At 40.5% G+C, this 23,681-nt stretch overlaps 1 protein-coding gene across 1 annotated transcript in view; it reads left to right on the forward strand.

Annotated features, from left to right (window-relative positions):
- The window catches only part of MND1 (meiotic nuclear divisions 1), a 97,050-nt gene that overhangs the window by 12,383 nt on the left and 60,986 nt on the right, over positions 1 to 23,681 (forward strand). Inside the window, exons 4-6 of the mRNA XM_088828428.1 lie at positions 2,693 to 2,758; positions 11,533 to 11,590; positions 14,179 to 14,327. Of these exons, the coding sequence (XP_088684554.1) occupies positions 2,693 to 2,758; positions 11,533 to 11,590; positions 14,179 to 14,327 (273 nt within the window). The remainder of the gene's footprint in view (positions 1 to 2,692; positions 2,759 to 11,532; positions 11,591 to 14,178; positions 14,328 to 23,681) is intronic.

Here is a 23,681-nt window from a genome sequence, read left to right on the forward strand (position 1 = left end):
ATCCCAGGTCACACGAGCTGCCCACTGTGGCACGGGACCGAAAAAAGGCACAGAAATGGGAAAGAGCATGCTGCAAGTGGAGAACTACAGTAGTCTTTGTATTGCAGCTCACTTGCTTAGCTCTTCGTGTTACGGTAAATTTGAGGTGGGGAGTGGACCTGTGAGAGGTCGGATGGGGTCAGACGGTAGAGAGCTTTGTCTGTCATTCTAGGTGACTGGATACTCCTGGATGGTTGGCTGGATGGTTGGGAGCCACTGAAAGTTTTAAGCAAGGGAGAAGCATCGTTAAATTTGCTTTTTGACAGCATGGAATGTGGCCTTGGAGGGTGGGACAGAGTGTGGTGAGCAGACTGCAGATCTAAAGTAGGCCTGAGCTTAGGTAGAGGCATTAGGGATGGAGCAGACAGGATAGATTTGAGAAACAGCTTAGCATGGAGATTGGCAGGATTGGGTAATTGGTTGGATGTGAAATGGAAATGAAGGAACCTAGGGTGACTGCCAGGCCTCTGGCTTGGGTAACAAGTGGCATCTAACTGAACTCAAGATCCAGAAGAGCAGGTTTGGGAGGAGGTGTGGGAGAGGAAGAGGTCAGTTTAGACCTCCCAAGTCTGAGTCTGTTCAGCAGGCAGGTCATTAAATGTGATTGGAGTTCAGGCCCCCATCTAGCCCAGGGATGTAAAGATTTGAGGTCTTAGCATGAAAACAGGTAAGATCAAAGAAAGAATATGAGGGGATCAGTAGAGAAAGAACCTGGGGAACTGCAGTATTTGGGGATGGACAGAGGAAAAAGAGAAAAATATTAACTTTGAGGCTATACAGTCATCAAGGAACACTGGATAATTTGCTGTGAAAATGAGTGTGTGCGTTTCTCGGCCGTATATTCTGGAATGCATTCACAACGGCAATTCCAAATTCCTTTCCCTGTCTAGTGTTGGCTTTCATTTCTGATGCAGGTTTTGATTGAGTAGGTTTATTCAGTTCAGTCGCTCAGTCGTGTCCGACTCTGCAACCCCACGAATCACAGCATGCCAGGCCTCCCTGTCCATCACCAACTCCCAGAGTTCACTCAAACTCATGTCCATCCAGTCGGTGATGCCATCCAGCCATCTCATTCTCTGTCGTCCCCTTCTCCTCCCACCCCCAATCCCTCCCAGCATCAGACTCTTTTCCAGTGAGTCACCTCGTTGCATGAGGTGGCCAAAGTATTGGAGTTTCAGCTTTAGCATCAGTCCTTCCAATGAACACCCAGGATTGATCTCCTTTAGAATGGACTGGTTGGATCTCCTTGCAGTCCAAGGGACTCTCAAGAGTCTTCTCCAGCACCACAGTTCAAATGATTTATTTATGTCTGCTTTTTAAGTGGTACATTTTAAAGTTCTTACTAAACAGTTTTTATACACCTATGCTTGTGTGTGTGCATGCATGCTAAGTTGCTTCGGTCATGTCTTGACTCTTTGCGACCCCATGGACTGTAACCCACCAGTCTCCTCTGTCCATGGGATTCTCCAGGCAAGAATGCTGGAGTGGGTTGTCATGCCCTCTTCCAGGGAATCTTCCTGACCCAGGGATCAAACCCTGGGTTCACTCCCCACCTCAGATCTCTTACATCTCCCACATTGGCAGGTGGGTTCTTTACCACCAGTGCCACCTGGGAAGCCCATATCCCCCTATAAACCCATGCAGTTTTTGAGAAAGATGCAGATTACTTCAGAAACATTGATGTGGAATCTTCCGTGAGAGCACTAGGGATTATGGTTCTCATTCTGTTATTTTCTGTAAATATTTGCTTTGAGGAAATTCAGTTTTTTGAAAAATCAGACTTTAGCTTTAGGTATATACTCTCTATAAAATACAGAGTAAAATTTATTATTAGCAGTACATTTTGATTACATCTTAATTATCTTAATTGCAGATTGGCTAAAGGGTAGCTCTAGGATAATAATCGCCTGAAGTAGGCTTTCATTTTCTACTTGAATATGTTTTCCTTCCTCCAGCCTGCCCTCCACAATGCTACGTTACTCTACCTCCCTGCCCTAGAAATTGCCCTGTCGCTCCTCAGTTGCCTGGAGTAAAGTCTGCGCTCTAACTGGACAGTTAGCCTGCCATAATCTGGCCCCAGACAACCTCTCTCATCTCATCTGCCACTCCCTGTACACCCTTATTCATTTAATAATCGTCCCAAAGTGTTTGTCTCTCTGGAGCATTCCATGAACGTCCATAACCCTGTGCCTATGTGTGGTCTGTCCAGGATACCCTCCTCACTGTTTCTCAACTTGCCAAAATCCCAGTCATCTCTTGCCTTCCGAGCTAACCCTTCTCTCTTTCCTGGGTAGAATTAATTCATTCTGTCTTGGGTAGCAATTTATGCATGTACCTGTTCATCAATGAGAAGCATTTTATGTCTGTTTATTTTCTTTGAGAGATTAACTCTTTTGAAGGTAGATACAGTGATTTATTGATCATTTGATACATATTGAATTTCTACAAAATGCCAGACTATCTCAGCCACAGTTGTTATAGTGGCAGCACCCACCACAAGGCCTGGCTATGAGTTTTATTAACCCTCTTGTCTCAGACAAGACCGTGCATTATTTCTAATAATGTTTCGAATCAAGTTGTCTTAAAAAGCATTGGTTTTTTGTTTTTAAAGCAGTTTACTTTTTAACTTTTATGCCTAACTTTTGTGCTTTAGTCGAAGAAAAAAGGACTAAGTGCAGAGGAAAAGAGAACCCGCATGATGGAAATATTTTATGAGACGGTAAGTTGTTTCCCTTAAGATTTTTAGTACTTTGTGCAGTTTTCTCTTTAAGTATATGTCATCCAGTGTTAACTGTACCTTTTTCACTAGAAATCAGTATTGACCAATTTCCTGAAGAATGAGTAAAATTCAACAAACACTTGTGGTTCCTGTGGGCTGTGGAGCGTGAAAGAACCCATCGCAGTGTTTGTAGAGTCTCTTCTATTCCGGGGCTTCCCTGATAGCCCAGGGAGAAGGTATAGGCTATCCGCTCCAGTATTCTTGGTCTTCCCTGGTGGCTCAGCTGGTAAACAAGCTGCCTGCAATGCAGGAGACCCGAGTTCCATCCCTGGGTTGGGAAGATCCCATGGAGAAGGGAACGGCTACCAACTCCAGTATTCTGGCCTGGAGAATTCCATGGACTATACAGTCCATGGGGTCGCAAAGAGTCAGACACTACTGAGCGACTTTCACATTTCTATCCAGACTGCCCTGCCCTCTGGCACCATGATTTCTTTTTTTTTAATTTTATATTGGAGCATAGTTGACTGACAGCATTGTGTTAGTTTCAGGTACAGCAAAGTGATTTGTTTATACATATACAAGAATCTCCCTTACAGTATAAAGGGATAATTGCTTAAATGGACTCCTATACAAAATACTGTAGGAGCATGAGAGGGCCACCTTAGTCTCAATGCAAATGGCTCAGGAAAGGCTTCACAGCACCTTTAAAACAGGAAGGATGTTTGTTTGCTAGGCAGATAATCAAAGAAGTTGTGGACAGAAGAAACTTGTGTTATTGCTTGGTCTCACATCTTGGTTTTTTCCACATGAATTATGCTGCTGTATATTGTTCACTTATATCTGGATATGAGATTTATTAATAATAATAACAGCCCCAAAATATGTATTAAGAACTTAGAACAAGGTTGGAAACTTTTCTAGGCTCTGTAGACATAACAGTGAAGTCGATGGACAAAGGCCATGCCCTCATGGAGCTTAGATTCTAATTCAGGGAAGCAGAAAAGTAATGCTGAGGTTTTGATGTTGATAAAACAGGGTAACAGTATAATAGAGTCTAACTTGGGATGCAGGGGAGACACTGTTCTAAGTCCTTTCCACATGTGAACTCATTTAATCCTTAAAATTACCTCATGAAGTAACAGATTGCATTATGTTCTCCCTATTTTGTAGATAGAGGATCCAGAGGTGTAGGAAGTTTAGCTGACTTGCCCTGGAGCTAGTAGATGATGGAGTAAGATTCTAACCTGGGTGTCTAACTCCAGCATCATTAAACACTATGGCTTATTGACTGGGTAAGGATTTGTTGAAGGAATGGTTTCAAGGGTTAACTTTTGCCTTGTAATCCTAGATTTTAAAATACATAATTCATATTTTGTTTTCACAATTTATGATGACCTTAATATCTGCTTACTGATAACAGTGCTTTCTAGGTATTTCTATCATCAAGCGATGTCAAAGTATGTCGTGCCTCAGTTGTCAGATATTTGTGCAAAGAAGATTATAACGATTTGTAAATCTACAGCTGCAGCGTAGAAATAACTGCCATGGATTGTCACCCCTTTTGTTGATAACAGTCGTACTAATAGTTCAGTAATTTTAACATCATCAGTTCAGTTCAGTCGCTCAGTCGTGTCCGACTCTGCGACCCCATGAACCACAGCACGCCAGGCCTCCCTGTCCATCACCAACTCCCGGAGGTGTCTCAAACTCATGTCCACAGAGTCGGTGATGCCATCCGGCCATCTCACTCTCTGTCGTCCCCGTCTCCTCCCGCCCCAATCCCTCCCAGCATCAGAGTCTTTTCCAGTGAGTCAACTCTTCGCATGAGGTGGCCAAAGTATTGGAGTTTCAGCTTTAGCATCAGTCCTTCCAATGAACACCCAGGACTGACCTCCTTTAGGATGGACTGGTTGGATCTCCTTGCAGTCCAAGAGACTCTCAAGGGTCTTCGTCTAGCCTATTTAAACTTGTAGATCGTGTTTTACAGAAACTAACTTAAGATTGGAGTATGGGAGACAGACGAAAAATATGCTACGAATAAACTTGTTACGAAGCTTCTGGCTGGGTAAACAAGTATGAAATAAATCTACAGTCCCTTGTCTGCAGACCAAGAGTCCAGTAAGCCCTGAAAACTAAAAAGTGCTTTAATAAGCTATTCAAACCTAACCCTGACTAACATAAGACAGTCACATTTATTGTTTATCTGAATATTTGTATATTTTGCTGCAGAAATGTTCATATGTGATATACTGGAAGTGTTCTGCCATACACTGTATGTGTCTCATATTACCCTTCTAAACTTCCAGTCAGGAACACAGCTTTCTCCAAAATTGTGGCACTAACTATGGACCTTTGAGTTTTACAGCTGTCATCTGCATATAAAAACGGAATGTTCTTTGAAATGTTGAAGTAACCTAAGCTTTAAGTCTTTTGACTACATTCATGTTTAAATGCTTTAAAGCATACATTATGTAAATGCCTAAATTTTATTAACCCAGTTGTGGGCAGCTCCATATAGCATGATGATAGTTCAGAGCTTGTGTATTATTTTTTTTCAGTGATTAAATGCAACTCATACTAGCAGACTGGATACTTTAAATGAGGGAGGAGCACATCAGCCACTTTTCCTGTTTTCTCAGTTTTCCACAGAATATTAACACCACTGAATTAATTTTCATTCTGCTAATGTGTATTAGCCATGTCCATCTTCCCTGCTTGTGATGCTAATGTAACAAAGATAAATAAGGCAGCAAAGGCCTTCCCTTAAGGAGGACACTGATGCTTTTCTGTCTCTGAAAGACTTATCTTATTGTCCCCTTTCCATGGTCATGTATCAAAATCAGAGAAACACGGATTAATAAATCCATTCAGCAAATAAGCATCTATTAATTTCCAGGCATAGTTCTAGACACATTATTGAACAAAATAGAAAAAAACATACTGTTTTTATAATTTAACATTTCAGTGACCCTGAGATTTCCCCCTCAGTGTGGAAGGATGGGCTTCCCAGGTGGCTCAGTGGTAAAGAATCCGCCTGCCAATGCAACAGACGTGGGTTCAATCCCTGGATCAGGAAGATCCCTGGAGGAGGAAATGGCAACCCACTCCAACATTCTTGCCTGGGAGATCCCATGGGCAGAGGAGCCTGGTGGGCTACAGTCCCTGGGGTCATAAAGGGTTGGACATGACTGAGCACACAGGTGGACAGCATGTTCGGTCTGCTTCAGTATAGAGCGTGTCCCCAGACTCTATTATTCAGTTGTGTACTTCGCGTTTCCAAGTCGGCTGGTGATCGTTTGTTTGTGTTCTGGTTTCTCCGTGTGTATATGAGGATGCCTCCACACACATACACATTAATACACGTGCACACACGCTGCCTCACTTGGTACTGTTATGTTGGTAACTTAATTGAAAGATAGTATAATCTACAAGTTTTCAAATACTGCTGGGTAGTAGTATTTGATTAATTAATATTCCAGTGTAGAATATTATCTTGAGGCTCTGAAAGATTAAATATGATGCCATGCTATTTCATTTTTCATGTTCTTGCCAGAAAACTTTAGTCTTTAATATCAGGCTCACCATAGTGATTTCTTCCTGGATTGTACCTGACTCAGAGTTCTTGACCCTATCCCTGACTTGTTGTGGAAAGTTGCATAGGTTAATGTCGCATATATAAATCAGTTAAACATACCACATTTTAAAAAATCCTTCATTGTAGCTATCATTATTTGCATGTACCATAATTATACCTACCATAATGGTAGCTATAATGTAGGATTTTTAAAAATGTGGTATGTTTTTCTATAGGAATAATATCAGAAAGGCCTACCATTTGTGGTAAAACCAATGACATTCTTAGTTTCTTTTACAAAAACTTATCAATGCAGCACATCTCTTTGTTTGCATATATATAGTGCTTTATTCGTACAGTGGGTGAAAGGTAAAATAATTATAGTAGGTTTTTTAGAAGTAAATCTAAGATTAGATTAATAAAAGTTTCTCTTGTGGTTTTGGTAATGTCTGTGTGTAAGTGTTTATACATTTATGAGCTTTATTGAAATTTTTTTAGGTCTGAGGTAAATAATTCAACAGTAGTTCTCAGACATTAATATATAAATATTCACCTCAAATGCACATAGCTGGTTAGCCATTTGTTTATGTTTTTATTTTTTTATGATATGTTCGTGTAATGTTGGGGCTTCCCTATAGCTCAGACAGTAAAGAATCTGCTTGTAGTGCAGGAGACCTGAGTTCAGTCCCTGGGTCAGGAAGATTCCCTGGAGAAGGAAATGACAATCTACTTCAGTTTTCTTGCCTGGAGAGCTCCATGGACAGAGGAGCCTGGCGAGCTGCAGTCCATGGAGTTGCAAACAGTCAGACGTGACTGAGGGACTAACACCACTACTACTATGCAGGTCTCTGTTCTTTTTCAAATTCGTTTCCCATCTAGGTTGTTACAGAATGTCGAGCAGAGTTCCCTGTGCTCTACAGTGGCTCCTTGTTGGTTACCTGTTTTAAATATAGCAGTGTGTACATGTCAGTCCCAGACTCCAGTCTGACCCTCCTCTCCACCCTTCCCCCCAGTAACCGGAAGTTTGTTTTCTAAGTCTGTGAGTCTGCTTTTGGTTTGTAAATAAGTTCATTTGAATCTTTTTTTTAAGATTCCCCCTGTAAGCAGTATCATATGATACTTGTGACAATTGTCTTTCTTTGTCAGACTTATTTCATTTAGTGTGATTATCTCTAGGTCCATCCATGTTGCTGCAGATGACAGTATTTCATTTTTTAATGGCCACGTAATATTCCGTTGTATATATGTACTACATCTTCTTTATCCGTTCTTTTGTCAGTGGATGTTTAGCTTGCTTCCATGTCGTCTTCGCTATCGTAAACAGCACCGTAATGAATATTGGGGTGCGTGTATCCTTTCAGACCATGTTTTTCTCTGGATGTATGCCCAGGACTGGGATTGCTGGATCATATGGTAGTTCTGTCTTAGTTTTTTAAGGAACCTCCATGCTGTTTTCCATTTTGGCATAATTATCTTTCTGAAGCATATATTTGATTGTGTCCACTTTTGCCTGAAAAAAATAATGATAATAGCTCACATCTGTTGAGCTTTTCCTGGGTGCACACTGCTGTTTTAAGCACTTGGTGTATTTATCTGATTTTATCATTTTTAACCCTCTGAAATCACTACTGTGGTTCTCCTCATTCTACAGACCTGGACTTCTGAGATAACAGCATAAAATACCAGCCCTGTATCTCAAAAAACAAGACATCTCAAATAAAGAAATGATAGTCATAAAACTGCTGCTGCTACTGCTAAGTCGCTTCAGTCGTGACCGACTCTGTGCGACCCCATAGATGGCAGCCCACCAGGCTCCCCCATCCCTGGGATTCTCCAGGCAAGAACACTGGAGTGGATTGCCATTTAAACCCAGGGAGGATCATCTGATTATAAAGACAGTGCTAAATGCAGCCTCTTTTCGTTTATTAGCCTGGGTATGGTATAACATAGGGGGTCCCCAACCTCGAAGCTGGGCCGCAGCAGGAGGTGAAGCAAGTGGAGCTTCTGAAGCCTCGTCTGCCACTCCCCGCTGCTCCCCATCGTTCGTGTTACCTCCTAGACCCCGTCTGTGGAATGCTTGTTTTCCATGAAGCTGGTCCCTGGTGTCAAAAGACTGAGAGCCTCTGGTGTGACACGTGATGTGATGCTCCCTAGGCCTCCTCCCTTTATTCCAGACGTTTGTTCCTGCCACTAACAGGAAGTATGTTTGAGGTTTCTGCTCCTGTGTGGCAAAGCCAGGATTCAAACCCTGTCTCGTGGATCCAGAGACTTTTCTTCACCATGTTGCTATATGGTGGCTTCATTTTCAGGTTAAAATCCAAACTTTCGACCTACAAAAATATTAATTTTCTATGTTTTATGACTTGGCCGGATCTTCAGAGTCTAGTTTGGCCCAATCTACTGGCTATTTTCATTATTTACAAATATGAAGTAGGGGGGAATGGCAAAATAAAATATGAAATTTAAAATAATGATAATATTTTCATTTTGGTAATGCAGACTCTCAATAAGACAAATGAAATATTGAGAGTTTTTTTTAACTGTTTGCCCTCTAAGTGAAATCTTACTAATCTTCCTTACAAGTCATGACTTAATAAAAGTCATTGACAATCCAGAACAGAGCCTCATCTTCATAATGATGTAGGTGAAGCTTATGACTATTTATTCTGCTGAGTTGAAATATTTTTCCTATGGTCTCAGAGCCAGAAAGGTAGATTTAATTCCTACCAGGCAGTGGAAGGCTGGGGAGGGTATTTTGTCCTTTATGATATTGTTAATTTTCTCAAATACCAAAATTGCTGTTTCTGAGTAAACATTTTCAACTCAGCTTTCTATAACATTAAGACACTGATGACTAAGATACTGTGACTGTAACAAGTATTAGGAGGTTAAAGAAGTTCAATAATTAGTTTTTATGTAAAGACAGAATTTATTGTATTAATTGACTGATTCCAATTCATATATTCCTATACATTTTCATTCATATGAATTGTTGCTGTTGTTTAGTCGCTAAATTGTGTCCATCTCTTTGTGATCCCATGAACTGCAGCACGCCTGGCTTCCCTGTCCTTCACTATCTCCCTGAGTTTGCTCGAACTCATGTCCATTGAGTCAGTGATGCCATCCAACCATCTCATCCACTGTTGCCCCCTTCTCCTCCTGCCCTCAATCTTTCCCAGTATCACTGTCTTTTCCAATGAGTCGGCTCTTTGCATCAGGTGGCCAAAGTATTGGAGCTTCAGCAAAAGTCCTTCCAGATTCAGGGTTGATTTCCTTTAGGAATGACTGGTTTGATCTCGTTGTTCATATGAATACATACATTATATGTTCATATATTCCTATTCATTCACATGAATACATACGTAGATTTGTTCGAAGTTGCTAATATAATAGAAAACGAATTCTTTCCCTGTTACTCTTAAGAAGAAGATGGCAACAGTACAGCTCAAAGACAGAGAACTAGTACCCGAAGTCTGTTTTACCTAATAGCTTTGTGACTGTAAACAAGTTATTTGACCTATGAAGCAAAAGGCTAATAATAACTTGTACCTGCTTCACAGAGTTGGTATAAGGATTAAATGAAATAATCTGTAAAACATTATGATGCCTAGGTCATAAGTGCTTAATTAAAAGTTTATTTAGTATTATAACTGTGTGTCTTCAGTGGTATCTTTATTCATAGTTTTGATTTTGAAAGTTAGAACCATTGTGTTCTTTTCTTTATTATCTGTTTAATGTAGGGGAGAACCAGTATTTACTTGGGACCATTTTCTTTGTTCTCTTAAATGACCACACTTCAGTTCTGAGGCTAGTTCTTTGCAAGCATATTTATTTACACAGCAACCCCACTGGGGCAGTTGGTATGTCTGGGGCTGTTCCTTGATGACCACATGTAGGCAGATGTCTTAATGCATTCATGTTTTTTCCAGAGAATCTAAGGTATTTGCAAATAGGTTTGATTAATTGATTTTTTTAATGTATAAAAGGCCTAAAGTTAGTAATTTATTGCATATTCTCTGCGACTCTACAGAACTTTCAATAGTTGATCCGAAGTGTGCAAAATTTTGTTTCACAATCTATTAATAGGACCAATGACTTAGTATTTTCCTGAATTTACTAAATTTTAAGTGTACTGAAATGAAGTTACTTTTTCCAACATCTTATAATTGAAGATGAAAGAATTTCACAGTGAATACCTATATGCCCACTGTAGATTGCACCATTAACATTTTATACTCTACTTGCTTTCTCATATATACTCATCTGTCCATTCCTTTATCCATCTATCAGTTCATCTTTTTTTGCGGGGGTTGTATATCTGGGGTACTGTTCTTTTGTCAGGTATGTTTTGTGAATATTTTCTTCTAGTTTTTTTCAGTTTCTTATAGTGCCCTTGAATGAGCTTAAGTTTAAAATTTTTATGATGTCTAATTTCCATCCTATTGAAGTTATCGTTTCAAGTTTTGATCCCAGATTTCCATAACAATAATCACAATAATTCTAATTACTGAATACTCAGTCTTTTTCAAATGTTTCACTTCTGTTATCCAAGTTCTTTTGACCAGTTCAACCAAAGATTAAAGGAGTATTCTGCATAGATTTGTTTTTCCAGCTGTGAGATTGAGTATTCTGTGTGTGTATCTTCCCCACAGTGTTTTGCTTTGCATGTGGTGGCATGTAGCATGCATAGGTTAATGATTGACAGGCAGCCATGCATTGCACGATTTTCTTATTTAGGTGTAGCTCTTCCATGAAGCCTTAAATGAAAACAAATCTTGACAGCTGTCTGTCTCAGTTATAGCTGCTAAATCTGTAATGTATGGTATATACTAAGCAAAGCACTGTTTGTGTTTTCTGTAAATCAAAGTGTCAGAGAAGCCAATTATCTCATGTTAACAAATGATTCATCATAACTAGATTTTACACTTCATTGGGAAGATGTTCTTTATGTTCTGCCCTCCAGTTACTTTAAGGGATTGTATGTTCATGCAAAATCTGTCCTTTTTAAGTTCTGTTGAAGGTACTGAACAAGATAATTACAATTTCTTCTAGCTCTATAATTCTTGATTCTATTACACTGTTCATTTCCAGGCATAGTTTTCTAATACAATATTTTATAAACATAATTACAGTGAATATAAATATATAGTAGAAAATAAATACATGGTTTTCATCTTTTTTTAACTCTTTTAAACAGAAAGATGTATTTCAACTAAAAGACATGGAGAAGATTGCTCCCAAAGAAAAAGGCATTAGTAAGTATCAAAGATGTGCCAGAATGTTTTGATGAATACCGGTCATCTTTCCTGCAAATCTTTCACTTCATGGAAGCATAAATTTCTAGAGATGAAGAATGTTTGTTAAAGTCCTTATGTAATGTTTCTGGGCCATGACCATGATTCTTGTGTTCGGGGTATCCGTTCTAGGAAAATTAAGGTGGAATATACGTGCATGCCTGTATGCACACACACACACACGTATACATACACACAGTCATACACAAGCCCATTTATGTGTGTAATTTACTTCAGAAGAAGTGAAACTGCTCATCTATGTTCTGGTGTTTGTTAATGGGGTTTACCTGGTGTGTTAGTGTTCTACAGCTGCAGTAACAAATTACCGTAGCTTGGTGGCTTAGCACAGTGGAACTTTTATTCACTCACAGTCCTGGAGGCCAGAAATCTGAAGTAGAGGTATTGGCAGGGTTGCCTCCTGGAGGCTGTGAAGGAGCATCCACTTTCTGCTTCTCTCCTGGCTTCTGGTAGTTAACAGCAGCTCTTGGCTTATAGGTGCATCGTTCTGATCTCAGCCTCTGCCTTCCCATGGCCTCCCCCTTGTTTCCCTCCCCTTCTGTGTCTTATAAGGACATGTGCCATTTGGGACCCAGCCTAAATCCAGGCTGATTTTATCATGAGATCCTTAATTACATCTGTATAGACCCTTTTCCAAATTAAGGTTGCATTCAGACGTTCTAGGGTTTATCTTGTGAGGAGTCACTCTTAAGCCCATTATATATGATATTTTATAAACCTTACTTTTTGATTGTATAAGCTATACATTTTTAACAGATTTGGAAGTTATATAAAGAATATAATGAAAATAAAGTTGTTCATAATCCCTCTACTGAGATTACCACTTTTTTTTTAAGCTTTTCATTTTGCGTTGGCATACAGCCAGTTAGCAGTGTTGGGATAGTTTCAGGTGGACAGCAAAGGGACTCAGCCATATATACATACATGTATCTGTTCCCCCTCCAAACTCCCTGCCCCTCCAGGCTGCTACGCAACACTGGGCAGAGTTCCCTGTGCTCTGCAGTAGGTTCTTGTTGGTTATCCGTTTTAAATAGAACAGTGTGTAGAGGCAAACATCAGTTCACTCTCTACCTCTGTATCTTTCTGTTTTTTAAGTTCATTCATATCAGTTCTTTTTAGACTCCACATATAAGGGATGTCACACATATTTCTCCTCTGTCTGACTTACTTCACCCAGTGTGACTCTCTCTGGGTCCATCCATGTTGCTGCAAGTGGCGTTATTTCATTTTTTTTAATGGCTGGGTAAGATTCCATTGTATGAATGGTAATGTGGTATATTTTGATGTCTTATTCTTAGGTTCTGTTTATCTGTGTTTGTGTTATATATCTGTCCATTTCTCTGAGAGGAAGCCATGCTACAAATACCGTTTTGTGTTCATGTATTTTTTCATGTAACATTGTATTGTCTACCTATGTCATTTGCTTTAAAAAAAAGATTTTCAGCATCTGTATTTCCTCATTTTTTCTGTGACCACCCATTGTGCCATAATTTGCTTAGCCTATTAGCTATTGTTGACCATCTAGATGTGTTCCCAAATTTTCTTGCTAAAATTAAGGTAATTAGCATGCCATTCTTAAATGTTTTTCTAAATGCCTTATTTTTTAGAGTATGTTTAGGTTCACAGCAAACCTGAGAGGAAGGTACAGTGTTTCTCGTGTACTTCCTGCCCCCCACACATGCACAGCTTCCCCTGTTATCAGCACCACTCACCATCATGCCTTTGTTACATTGATGAGCCTGCATGGACACGTCATAATCACGCTGAGTCCATAATGTAATCACTCTTAGTGTTGTGCGTTTCTGTGGGTTTGTGCCCGCGGATCCACCATGATGATGCCCCATAGAGTATTTTCCCTTCCCTAAAGTCCTCTGACTTAACCTTACATTCTGCATAACTCCTGTCTCATTACTGGATACTGTCTTCTAACTTCGTTTTCCATACATTTTGGATGTACATATATCCAAGCCCTTAAATATTTACAAAGTAAATTTAATGAATGCGTAGTGTATTTATCCAGAATATTCTTTTAGGAGTCCAGTTATTGTACTAATTTCCAGGGGTTTGCTATGAAAAACAATGCTTTAACGAGCATCCTTAAGCATTATTTTCTTTAGCTAAATTTGTAAAAGTGAAATTTCTATGTAAGAGTTATGCATAAATCTGTTTTTGCTACATTTTTCTACCATGTTAAGGAGTACTTACATTTCTGAATCCTTTATTATAATTTTTAGTGTTTTAAGTAGTCAAAAAATTCTATCTCATGCTTTATTTTACATTTCTTCAATTATTAGCCGGTTTGACCACTTTTCTTGTTTATTGCCCATACATGTTTTATAGATGTTTATTGATATATTTTATTTTTCTGTTGGAGTATTTGCCTTTTTTGTAATTATTTTTAAAAGCTCCTTATTTATTAACTTATTAACTCGATCTGTAATATTTATTGCAAGTGTCTCCCCAGTTAATTAGCCTTTAATTTGATTTATTATGTGTCTTAATATGAAGTCTTTAAAAATTATCTCTCTTAGCTGCTATGTCAGTAAAAGAAGTCCTTCAAAGCTTGGTTGATGATGGTATGGTTGACTGTGAGAGAATTGGAACATCTAATTATTATTGGGCTTTTCCAAGTAAAGCTCTTCATGCCAGGAAACGTAAGTTGGAGGTTCTGGATTCTCAGGTAGGCAACCACAATTTAAAATAATAGATTTGTTTTTTAAGAAAGAAATTTGTTTTATTTAATCCTCTTCCTATTTAGTGGTTTCTGTTACATTTTTAACGTGCATTATTTGACTCACAGTCTAAAGATAATCAAAATCTCTTTTTTTCCAAGGGGAGCAAAGACCTTAGAATGTTCTAACTCTCATCTCATATGCCATGATATTGTTTTCTAGTATTTTAGTTCTTTTTAGGTGTACAGAAAAATTTATGGGAGGGCACAGAGAGTTCCCAAATGCACCCATGCCCCCCGCAACCAAATAAACCGTTTCCCTTATTATTCACATCTAGTATTGGTGTGATAACAGTTGTCACAGTTGGCGAGCCAGCATTGATACCTTAGTATTCACTAAAGTCCATAGTTTACATTAGAGGTTCATTCTTTGTGTTGTGCATTCTGAGTTTTGACAAATCTATAAACGTCGTGTATCCAACATTATAGTATCATGCAGCGTGGTTTCACTGCCCTAAAAATCTCCTTTGCTTTACTTATTCCTCCATCCTTTCCTCTCCTCTAGCCCCTAGCAACAACTGATATTTTTAAGGTCTCTAAAGTTTTGCTTTTTCCAGAATGTCATCTGGTTGGAATCGTTATAGTCTGCAGGCTTTTCAGAAGAAAGATGCCTGGCTTTTTTCACTGAGTAGTGTGTGTTTAAAGTTTCTTCTGTGTCTTTTGGTGGCTCAGTAGCTCGTTTCTCTTGATTGATAAATAATATTCCATCCCATTGTATGTACCACAGTTTGTTTACTCATTCAACTGTTAAAGGAGCTCTTGGTTGTTTCCTAGAGTGTAGTTCAAGATTCCATCACATTTTGATGAGCTATTTTGTATCCTTTTACAAGACTGATGGCATGAATTATCATGTAGAACTTACGGTGCAGTGGTCCCCCCCTTACCTGAGGAAATACATGCCAAGACCCCCTCATGGATGCTTGAAACCATGGAAAGTGCTGAATCCTGTACATGCTGTGTTTTCTCTTATGTATACATACCTGTGACACAGTTTGCCTTAGAAACTAGGCACACTGAGATATGAACAACACCTAGTAGTGAAATAGAACAGTTCCACCAGTAACAATGTGAATGTGGCCTCTCTCTCAGAACGTCTTACTTGGCAAATTTAGTGCCCTTCCTATCTCACTGAAGCACTTGTCACGCCCTGTGGCTGTCTGTACCTTTTGCAGTTTGAGGTGCAACAGCAGAACTAGCCCAAATTTCTTTTGCCTTCTTCACAGTTTCACGGAGAGAAGATTGATTCTCACAGTCTTTGCAGGCTCAGCATACGTTTTTTTTCTTTCCTTACTAAGAGCTTTCACCTTTTCACTTAAAGGAAGCTCTTTGCAGCTTCTCTTGAGCGTGTCTGAGTTGCGTGCGTCAGCACTCTTGTGCTTTGGAGCCATTATCGAGTAGAGTGCCGGTCACGTGAGCACAGGCACCGCGGCACCATGCCAGCAGCCCCGTAGCCTGCATGGCTGCTAAGTGAGCACAGGTGGGCTATGCTGCACAGGGGGCGACTCAGGTCCCGTGTGGGGCGGAGCGGGGCGGGCGGGGTTTCATCACCCTACTCAGAATAGCACACAGTGTAAAACTGCTGAACCGGTCATTTCTGGAATTTTCCATTTGATATTTTCGCACTGTACTTGACCACAGGTAACTGAAACCATGGGAACTGAAACCACAGGTAAAAGGGGACTATACTATATAGGCAAGGGATGAAATTTTAGGGAAAGTACTGTCGACTTTTTTGGGAAGGGAGGAAGAGTCCTGATTTTCTGGAAGGTAACTAACAGGAAAGTTAATTAACAATAGTAAATTAATTTCTCTCTGGAGGTTATGTGAGATTGTGTTTATTCACAGGAAAATCCTCCCAAAACACCACTTTTTAAAATGATGCTCCTGTGTTCAACTTTATGGGGAACCTTCTTTCTGTCAGTGTTCTTAATTACAAGCAACACAAAGTAATTCTGGTTGACATTGGCAGAACAGAAATTTATTAAGAGATGTGAGATGGACTTGCAGAATCACTGGGAAGGATGGACATAGTTCTAAAAGTAGGCAGGAACTGAGGGAAGATACACAGCCAGACTCCTACCAGGACACACCATGAAGCCTTTCTGGTGAGGATCCTGCTGCTTCAGACATTGCACCCAACTTGGCATTGCTAACCTCAGAAGATAACCTCAGGTTTATATGTATGTGTGTGTTTATTCTTTTTCAGATTCTTTTCCCTTGCAGTTTATTACGCAGTAGGACCTTGTCGTTTATGATGCTGCATTTTTTCCTTGCTAGGAAGTAACATGCATATTCATCACTCAGCAGTTTTTTAACTTATGCAATTAAAAACTTTATATAAGGTGATTTCTTTTTAGGCCTTATTACATTTTCCTGTCCTCATTGTTTTTTGTTCTTGTTATCCCCTTTGAAAATTTCCTTGTCTTTCCTTTCTACTTAGTTCTAAATGCCTCTTCTCAGAAACTTTCTCAAGCTCCCTTAGCTTACTGTATTCTTGTCCTTCTCTAAACTCCTGTAGTATTTTTGGTCTTACCATAAATGAAATGTACAGCTTTGGCAAATATTTCTGATTGTCCAATAAACATTGTCCCCTTTTTCATTACTAAGAAAACATGACTATGTTGAAGGAGCAGAAAACATTAATCTTCCCAGATTCCCTTGCATCTGTGAATGGCAGTGGGAGACAGATTTGATGAATGAGATGTAAGTGAAGAGAGGCTTTGCAGTTTCTGGGAAAATGTTCACTTTCATGATAAAGACAGAACCCCTTCTTCCTCTTTTCCGTGATATGGCCCTGAGATCATACTGTGCCGATGTTCCTAGGAATGGCCGGGCCTGAGCTGACAGGACTCAGGTCCCTGGTGGCGTTTTGACACGCTGTGTGAGCTTTGGACGGTCTCACCTCTGGACTTCACGTTGCATAAGAAAATTAAGCCCCTGCCTCATCTAGTTTTAGTCAAATATTCTCTTTATATTCTAAAAGGATGTATTCTAAGTGGATAAATTTGCTTTAACTTTTTTTTTTAATTTAAATGTGACTTAGCTTTTGTATTATCTATTGCCATGGAACAGAACTGCGTGCCCCAAAACTTCATGTCTTAAAGAAACAAACATTAGTATCACACCATTTCTATAGGTCAGGAATCCAGGCATGGTTTAGTTAGACTCAAAGCTCATGTGAGGGGACTTCCCTGGTGGTCCAGTGGTTAAGAATCCATCTTACAGTGCAGGGGACACAGGTTCAGTCCCTGGTCTGGGAAGATCCCACACGCTGTGGAGCAACTAAGCCTGTGCCACAACAAGATAGTCGATGCATTGCAAGAAAGATCCCGCACTGCAAGAAAGATCTGCAGATCCCACTGCAAGAAAGATGCAACGGAGGTCATGTGTGCCACAACTAAGGCCTGACCAAGCCAAATAAATACATATTTTTTAAAAAGTCTCACATGAGGCTGTGGTCAAATCTTGGCCAGGGCTGTATTCTCATCAGAAGGCACGTCTGGGAGATTTACTTCTGAACTCAGTCTTAATGGTTATTGGGTTTAGTTCCTTGCCGGCTGTGGGCTGAGATCTTCAGTTCCTGGAAGCCTGTTGGGCTGGTGGCCTGGATTCCTTGGTAGCGGTTAACCGCCTCCCTCCCTCACTCCTCGAGTCATGGTTTCTCCATAGGACAGCTCGCGGTGTGGCGGCGGCCTTCCCTCACAGCAGATGTGCGTGGAGAGTCCGAGGCAGAAGCCACAGGGCTTGTCGTAACTTAATCTTGGAAGTGGCTCAGCTCTGCCTCATTCTGTTCCCTAGAAACAGATCGTTAAATTCAGTTCACACTGAGGGAGAAACTATACATGGGCATAAATACCAAGAGACAAGGATCATTGGGACCATCTTAAAGGATACAGACTACACATTTTTCATTCTTCTAACTTCTCAAATGTATAAAGCTTTTTTTTAAAATAGCTTTATTGAGGAATAATTGACATACCAAAACCATATTTAAGGTTTATAAACTGTTAAGTTTTGACATATGTGTACCTCCATGGAACCATCACCATAATCAAGCTGAGGAGCATGCCCATCACCCCTGGATTTCTTCGTTCCCATTCTCTCTCTCCTGCCTAGCCCCAGTCCCTGACACATACTGCTTCCCCTGCTGTGTTCCTCAGGCAGCTGCTGGCTGACTTTCCGTCATTCTGCATTAGTTTGTATTTCCTGGAGTTTTGTATCAGTGGATCATGCAGTACATACTCTTCCTGCCTTCTTTTTCTCAGCGTAACTAAGGTGTATCCATGTTGCTGTATATACTACTCATGCATTTTTATTGTTAGGTTGTATTTCGTTGTGTAGATTTACAACAGTTGTTTACCTGTTGATGGACATTAGGGGTTTTGTTTGTTTTAGTTTCAGATTATTAGAAATAAAGCTTCTATGAGTGTATGTATGTCTTTGTATAGACATATGTTTTCATTTATATTGGGTAAATAACCTAGGCACAAGATGGCTGGATCATATGGTAGGAGTATGGTTCGCTTTTTAAGAGGTTGCCCGATGGTGTTCCAAAGTGTCTGCGCCATTCTCCGTTTCTACCTGCAGCGTGTGTTCTGGTTTCCATACGCTCACTGATACTTGGGATGACGCCCCTTCTAGGAAGTGTGTAGTGATATCTTGTAATTTCCGTTTCTCCAGGTTAATTCTTTGCACATTCTAGATACAAATCCTTTATCAGATAAATGCTTTCCAAATGTTTTCTCCCAGTCTTTGGTTGTCTTTTCATTTACTTAACTGTGTTTCAGTTCAGTTCAGTCTGTGTTTAGAACAGCCGATATTTTAAGTTTTGGGAGTCCAGTTTATTTATCAGCTTGTTTCTTTATGGTTGGTGTTTCTGGTGGTGTTATCTTACCTTCTTCCAGACAGTTACTCATGCCTGAAATTAGGCCTAACAAGTGCTAATTAAGCATTTCTTTTTGACTTTGTAAACCAGAGATAATCTGGAGCAGTGTATGCTTTTTTATTTCTTTGCCTCTGGATTTAGCATAATTCTATTTAGCAAGTGAAGGAGTTTTGCAAAAAAAGTAAGCAAGAGATTCTTAATAGTATAATGAATCTATTTTTAGTAAGTGAACTTAATATCATTGTTTATTCTCAATAAGGGATAGGATGTTCTAATTAGTTTCTGTCAATATTTTCCTGTCCCTACTGGTTTGAAAGTTGGGATCCAGTGTTTTTGTGACATACTCCTGTTCCCGATGCCCCATTTACAAGCTGGCAGTCAAAACTTAGTCTTACACACTTGCTTCAGAAGTCACAGTTCAAGTCAGAGGCCATCACGTAAGTAGTAAGTCCTGTACCTTCTGTTCTCAGCTCTGCAGAGTGAGATTTTGATACGTCATTCATAAAAGATTGGTAGCATTTGGCATTTGCAGTAAAAAACCTTTTTAAGAAACAAAAAACTCAGTACCGTTTCACTGACCTAAACTTACTTTATTTTTTCACTGAAATTTGAGAAGGAATGCCAGTATCATACTATACCCCTCAACTATGGTTCTGAAGAGAGCTTATCATTTTAGAGAAACAGTAAAGCTTAATGGGAAGAGAAGTAGTTAGAAATCAAAGATGGATTGAAATCACAGTTTTAACTTTTTGCTAGTTGTAAGGATCTTGGAAAAGTTTCTTAAGCTTTTAAAGTTTCCCAAATTTGTAAAAAAAAAAAAAAAAAGAGATCATACTTACTTCAAAGGGCTGTGTGGGTTAAGTAGTGTATGTAACGTGCCAGTGTACATAGACACTGTGTGTGGTGGCTGGAGGTTTGCCTAAATTAGTGCTTGTTCATGAGTATGTACTCTAAGTTTATTTATTCAATCGGAAAAAATATTTGAGGGTCTACTATGTGCAAAACATTTTACCAGACACTGGAGGTAATTCAAAAAAGTAGAAATCAATATCTTTACATGCTCTACTAAGAAAGAGCCTGTAACCTGTGCTGAAGACAAGATACATCCGCGTGAAAGAGGGAAGTGAAGAGTGGAAAGTGTTCAGTGGCTGACTGCCAGGTGAGCGACAGAGACAGAAAGTGTTGCGAGCGGTTTACGCACAGAAGTCCCTGTTGATGCTGAGCTGAAGCGGACTCCAGATTCAGGGCTGCACTGAGAGAGCAGTTTGTTCAGCATACTGCCAGAGTAAAACGCTAGCTTCTTTTGAGTTTCTTGTTGATTACTTCCAGATTAGAGCGACGGAGCTCTCAGTTCCCCCACCACCCCCATCGTGCTCTTCTGCTTTGCTTCTGCCAGTGCTTCCAATTAAGTACAGGAATGCACTTGTCTCTTGAGAATGGGCGTTTTTTTGCCAGTCTGAAAATTAAATCAGGAAACATTTTTCTCTCTTGCCTTTAGGTTGTATGTGTTGATCACTATTAAAGACAGTCTAAAAAAGCCTCATGGTTATAATTTATGTTTCTATTTAACATTTTCTAAAATGGCAAAGAAGCTATCAACTGCGTGTGGATTGCGTTAACTGCTTCTACAGAAACAGTGTGTGCCGCCTCTGTATATGTGCAGTACTAAGTTCTTTGAGCAATATAAAAAATGATAAAATGTGTGTTTCGTGTTGAGATAATTTATATTTACTTGGTAAGGCAAGATAAATACTTTATACAGTTAGTTAACTTTTAATGAAAAGACATTGTTAATTAACTTTTATGAAAAAGAAGTCTGTATAGTTAAGGGAGTCTTCTTAGAAATGGTTCTTTTGAGCTGAAAGTTGCCTCAGTGTAGATCATGGAGGAGGTTACTGAGGGGGACAGGGAGCCATTGATGCTCTTGATGGTCATAGCCAGACTTGCCTGAGCAGTTTTAAGAGTTTGTCTTAGCCCGTTGAGGCTGCTGTAACAAAATGCCACAGACTTGGTAGCTCATAAACAACAGCAGTTTGTTTCCCATAGTTCTGGAGGCTGGAAGTGGTGACAGTGAGAAGAAACCAAAGATGTCAGGCTAGCCTGAATGAGTGCAGCCCCCTGGCTCCGTCTCACTGGAGCCGCCACAGCTCTGCGTGGCAGCTTTTAGCTGATGTTTCCTTGTTTAAAGGGCCAGGATTATGGAAGTCATGCTCTTTCTTTTGTTTTCTTGCTCTCCTGAGACCTTCCTTAGTTCTTCATCCAAGTTCTGATTTGCAAGCCATTTATTACGAGTGGAAGGTAGTTTGGGGGTCAGGTTTTCTAGAAGTTGATTTATGACCAGCATTTCATTTTGAAATCCACACTAAATTGGATTTCAGACACAGGGTATGGGTTTGGGGAGACACTAAGAGATTCTCAGGATAATTTTTTTTAAATTTTACCAATTTTTAGAAATGAGTACAGATCTTCCTTTACTTGTTACAGTGGGGTTATTCTGGCAACCCCATGGGAAGTTAAAAGTATTTTAAGTCAAAAAATGCATTTAATACACCTACTGCAAGGAGATCCAACCAGTCCATTCTAGAGGAGATCAATCCTGGGTGTTCATTGGAAGGACTGATGCTAAAACTGAAAGTCCAATACTTTGGCCACCTCATGCGATGAGTTGACTCACTGGAAAAGACTCTGATGCTGGGAGGGATTGGGGGCGGGAGGAGAAGGGGACGACAGAGAATGAGATGGCTGGATGGCATCACCGACTCTGTGGACATGAGTTTGAGTGAACTCCGGGAGTTGGTGATGGACAGGGAGGCCTGGCATGCTGTGGTTCATGGGGTCGCAAAGAGTCGGACACAACTGAGCGACTGAACTGAACTGAACCCACCAAGCACCATAGTTTAGCCCAGCCTATCTTATAAGGGCTCAGAACATCTAAACATTAGCCTACAGTTGGGCAAAATCATCTGTCACAAAATGTTGAATCATATGACACAAAGTGTCATAAAGTGTTGAATATCTTATATAATTTATTGAATACTGAAAGTGAAAAACAGAAGTGTTGCCTGGGTACACAGTGGTTGTAAGTGTTGGTTGCGTACTGTGGTGATGATGTGGCTGAACGGGAGCTGTGGCTCACTGCCTCTGTCCAGCGTGCAGCGTCACGGGGAGTGTGTACTGCCTGTCACTAGACCAGGACAACAACCAAACTCCAAGTTCCAAATATGGTTTCTACTGAATGGGGACTGCTTTTGCACCGTCATCAAGTTGTAAAATCGTTCAGTCACACCATCATAAGCTGGGAACCATCCGTACATAGAGTCATTTATTGCTGAAACTGAGTGGGTAAGCAGTAGGTCCACTCGAGCTGTGTGGACAAGTCGAGATGCTTTGACTAAAAATCGGCGTCACCGCTGCTGAAATCCGTTGAGCTCAGTAAATGTACAGTGAACGCTGCTGCGGCAGGCGCTGTGACTGAGAGGGGCTACTGGTGAATGAGGTAGCTCCGGGCCTCCAGGACTCCCAGTCTGGTGAGGAGAGACCCTGGTCAGCAGACCCCCGCCACACGGTGGGATAACGTACAGCATGGGGGAGGATGGGAGAGGGCGAACGTTCTGCTGAGGAAAGGCTTTGCAGCTAAGGAAGGGACGTTTAGGTTTGTTCTGGAAAGATGTGTGAGTCCAGAAGGGAATTGCGGGTGAAGGCCATTCTGGGTACAGAGACCCGTATGTTAAAGTAGTGGAGCACAGTGGCTCACGAGAGTGGACTCTGGACCCAGACTCCAGACTCAAATCCTACTTCTTCCATTTACTAGAAACATCTTGTGTCTCTGTTTTCTCTGTTTAGTGGTCCTGATATTTCCTACTTCACAGGTTGCTTGTGACAATTAAATGTGTTGTATGTAACTGCCTACAACAATGACTAATCCATAGTAAGTGCTTTAGCTTGTTATTATATTCCAAGACTGGATAGATATGTATAGAAATGCATGCTGCTGCTGCTGAGTCGCTTCAGTAGTGTCCGACTCTGTGTGACCCCATAGACGGCAGCCCACCAGGCTCCCCCGACCCTGGGATTCTCCAGGCAAGAACACTGGCGTGGGTTGCCATTTCCTTCTCCAGTGCATGAAAGTGAAAAGTGAAAGTGAAGTCGTGTCTGACTCCTAGCGACCCCATGGACTGCAGCCTACCAGGCTCCTCTGCCCGTGGGATTTTCTAGGCAAGAGTACTGGAGTGGGGTGCCACCGCCTTCTTCGGTAGAACTACATAATATATGAGGAAATCTTGAGTTGTTTTGTACCGCTCAGTTGAATGTGAGGGGTGCATGTTGTTATTGTTCAGTCGCTAAGTCATGTCCAACTCTTGTGACCCCATGGATGTAAGCTCGCTGGGATCCACTGTCCTTGCGATTACCCAAGCAAG

The sequence above is a fragment of the Moschus berezovskii genome, chromosome 19, assembly GCF_049115385.1.
Source record: "Moschus berezovskii isolate FMDL1 chromosome 19, NW_MosBer_1.0, whole genome shotgun sequence".
In the NCBI taxonomy this organism is placed as follows: domain Eukaryota; kingdom Metazoa; phylum Chordata; class Mammalia; order Artiodactyla; family Moschidae; genus Moschus; species Moschus berezovskii.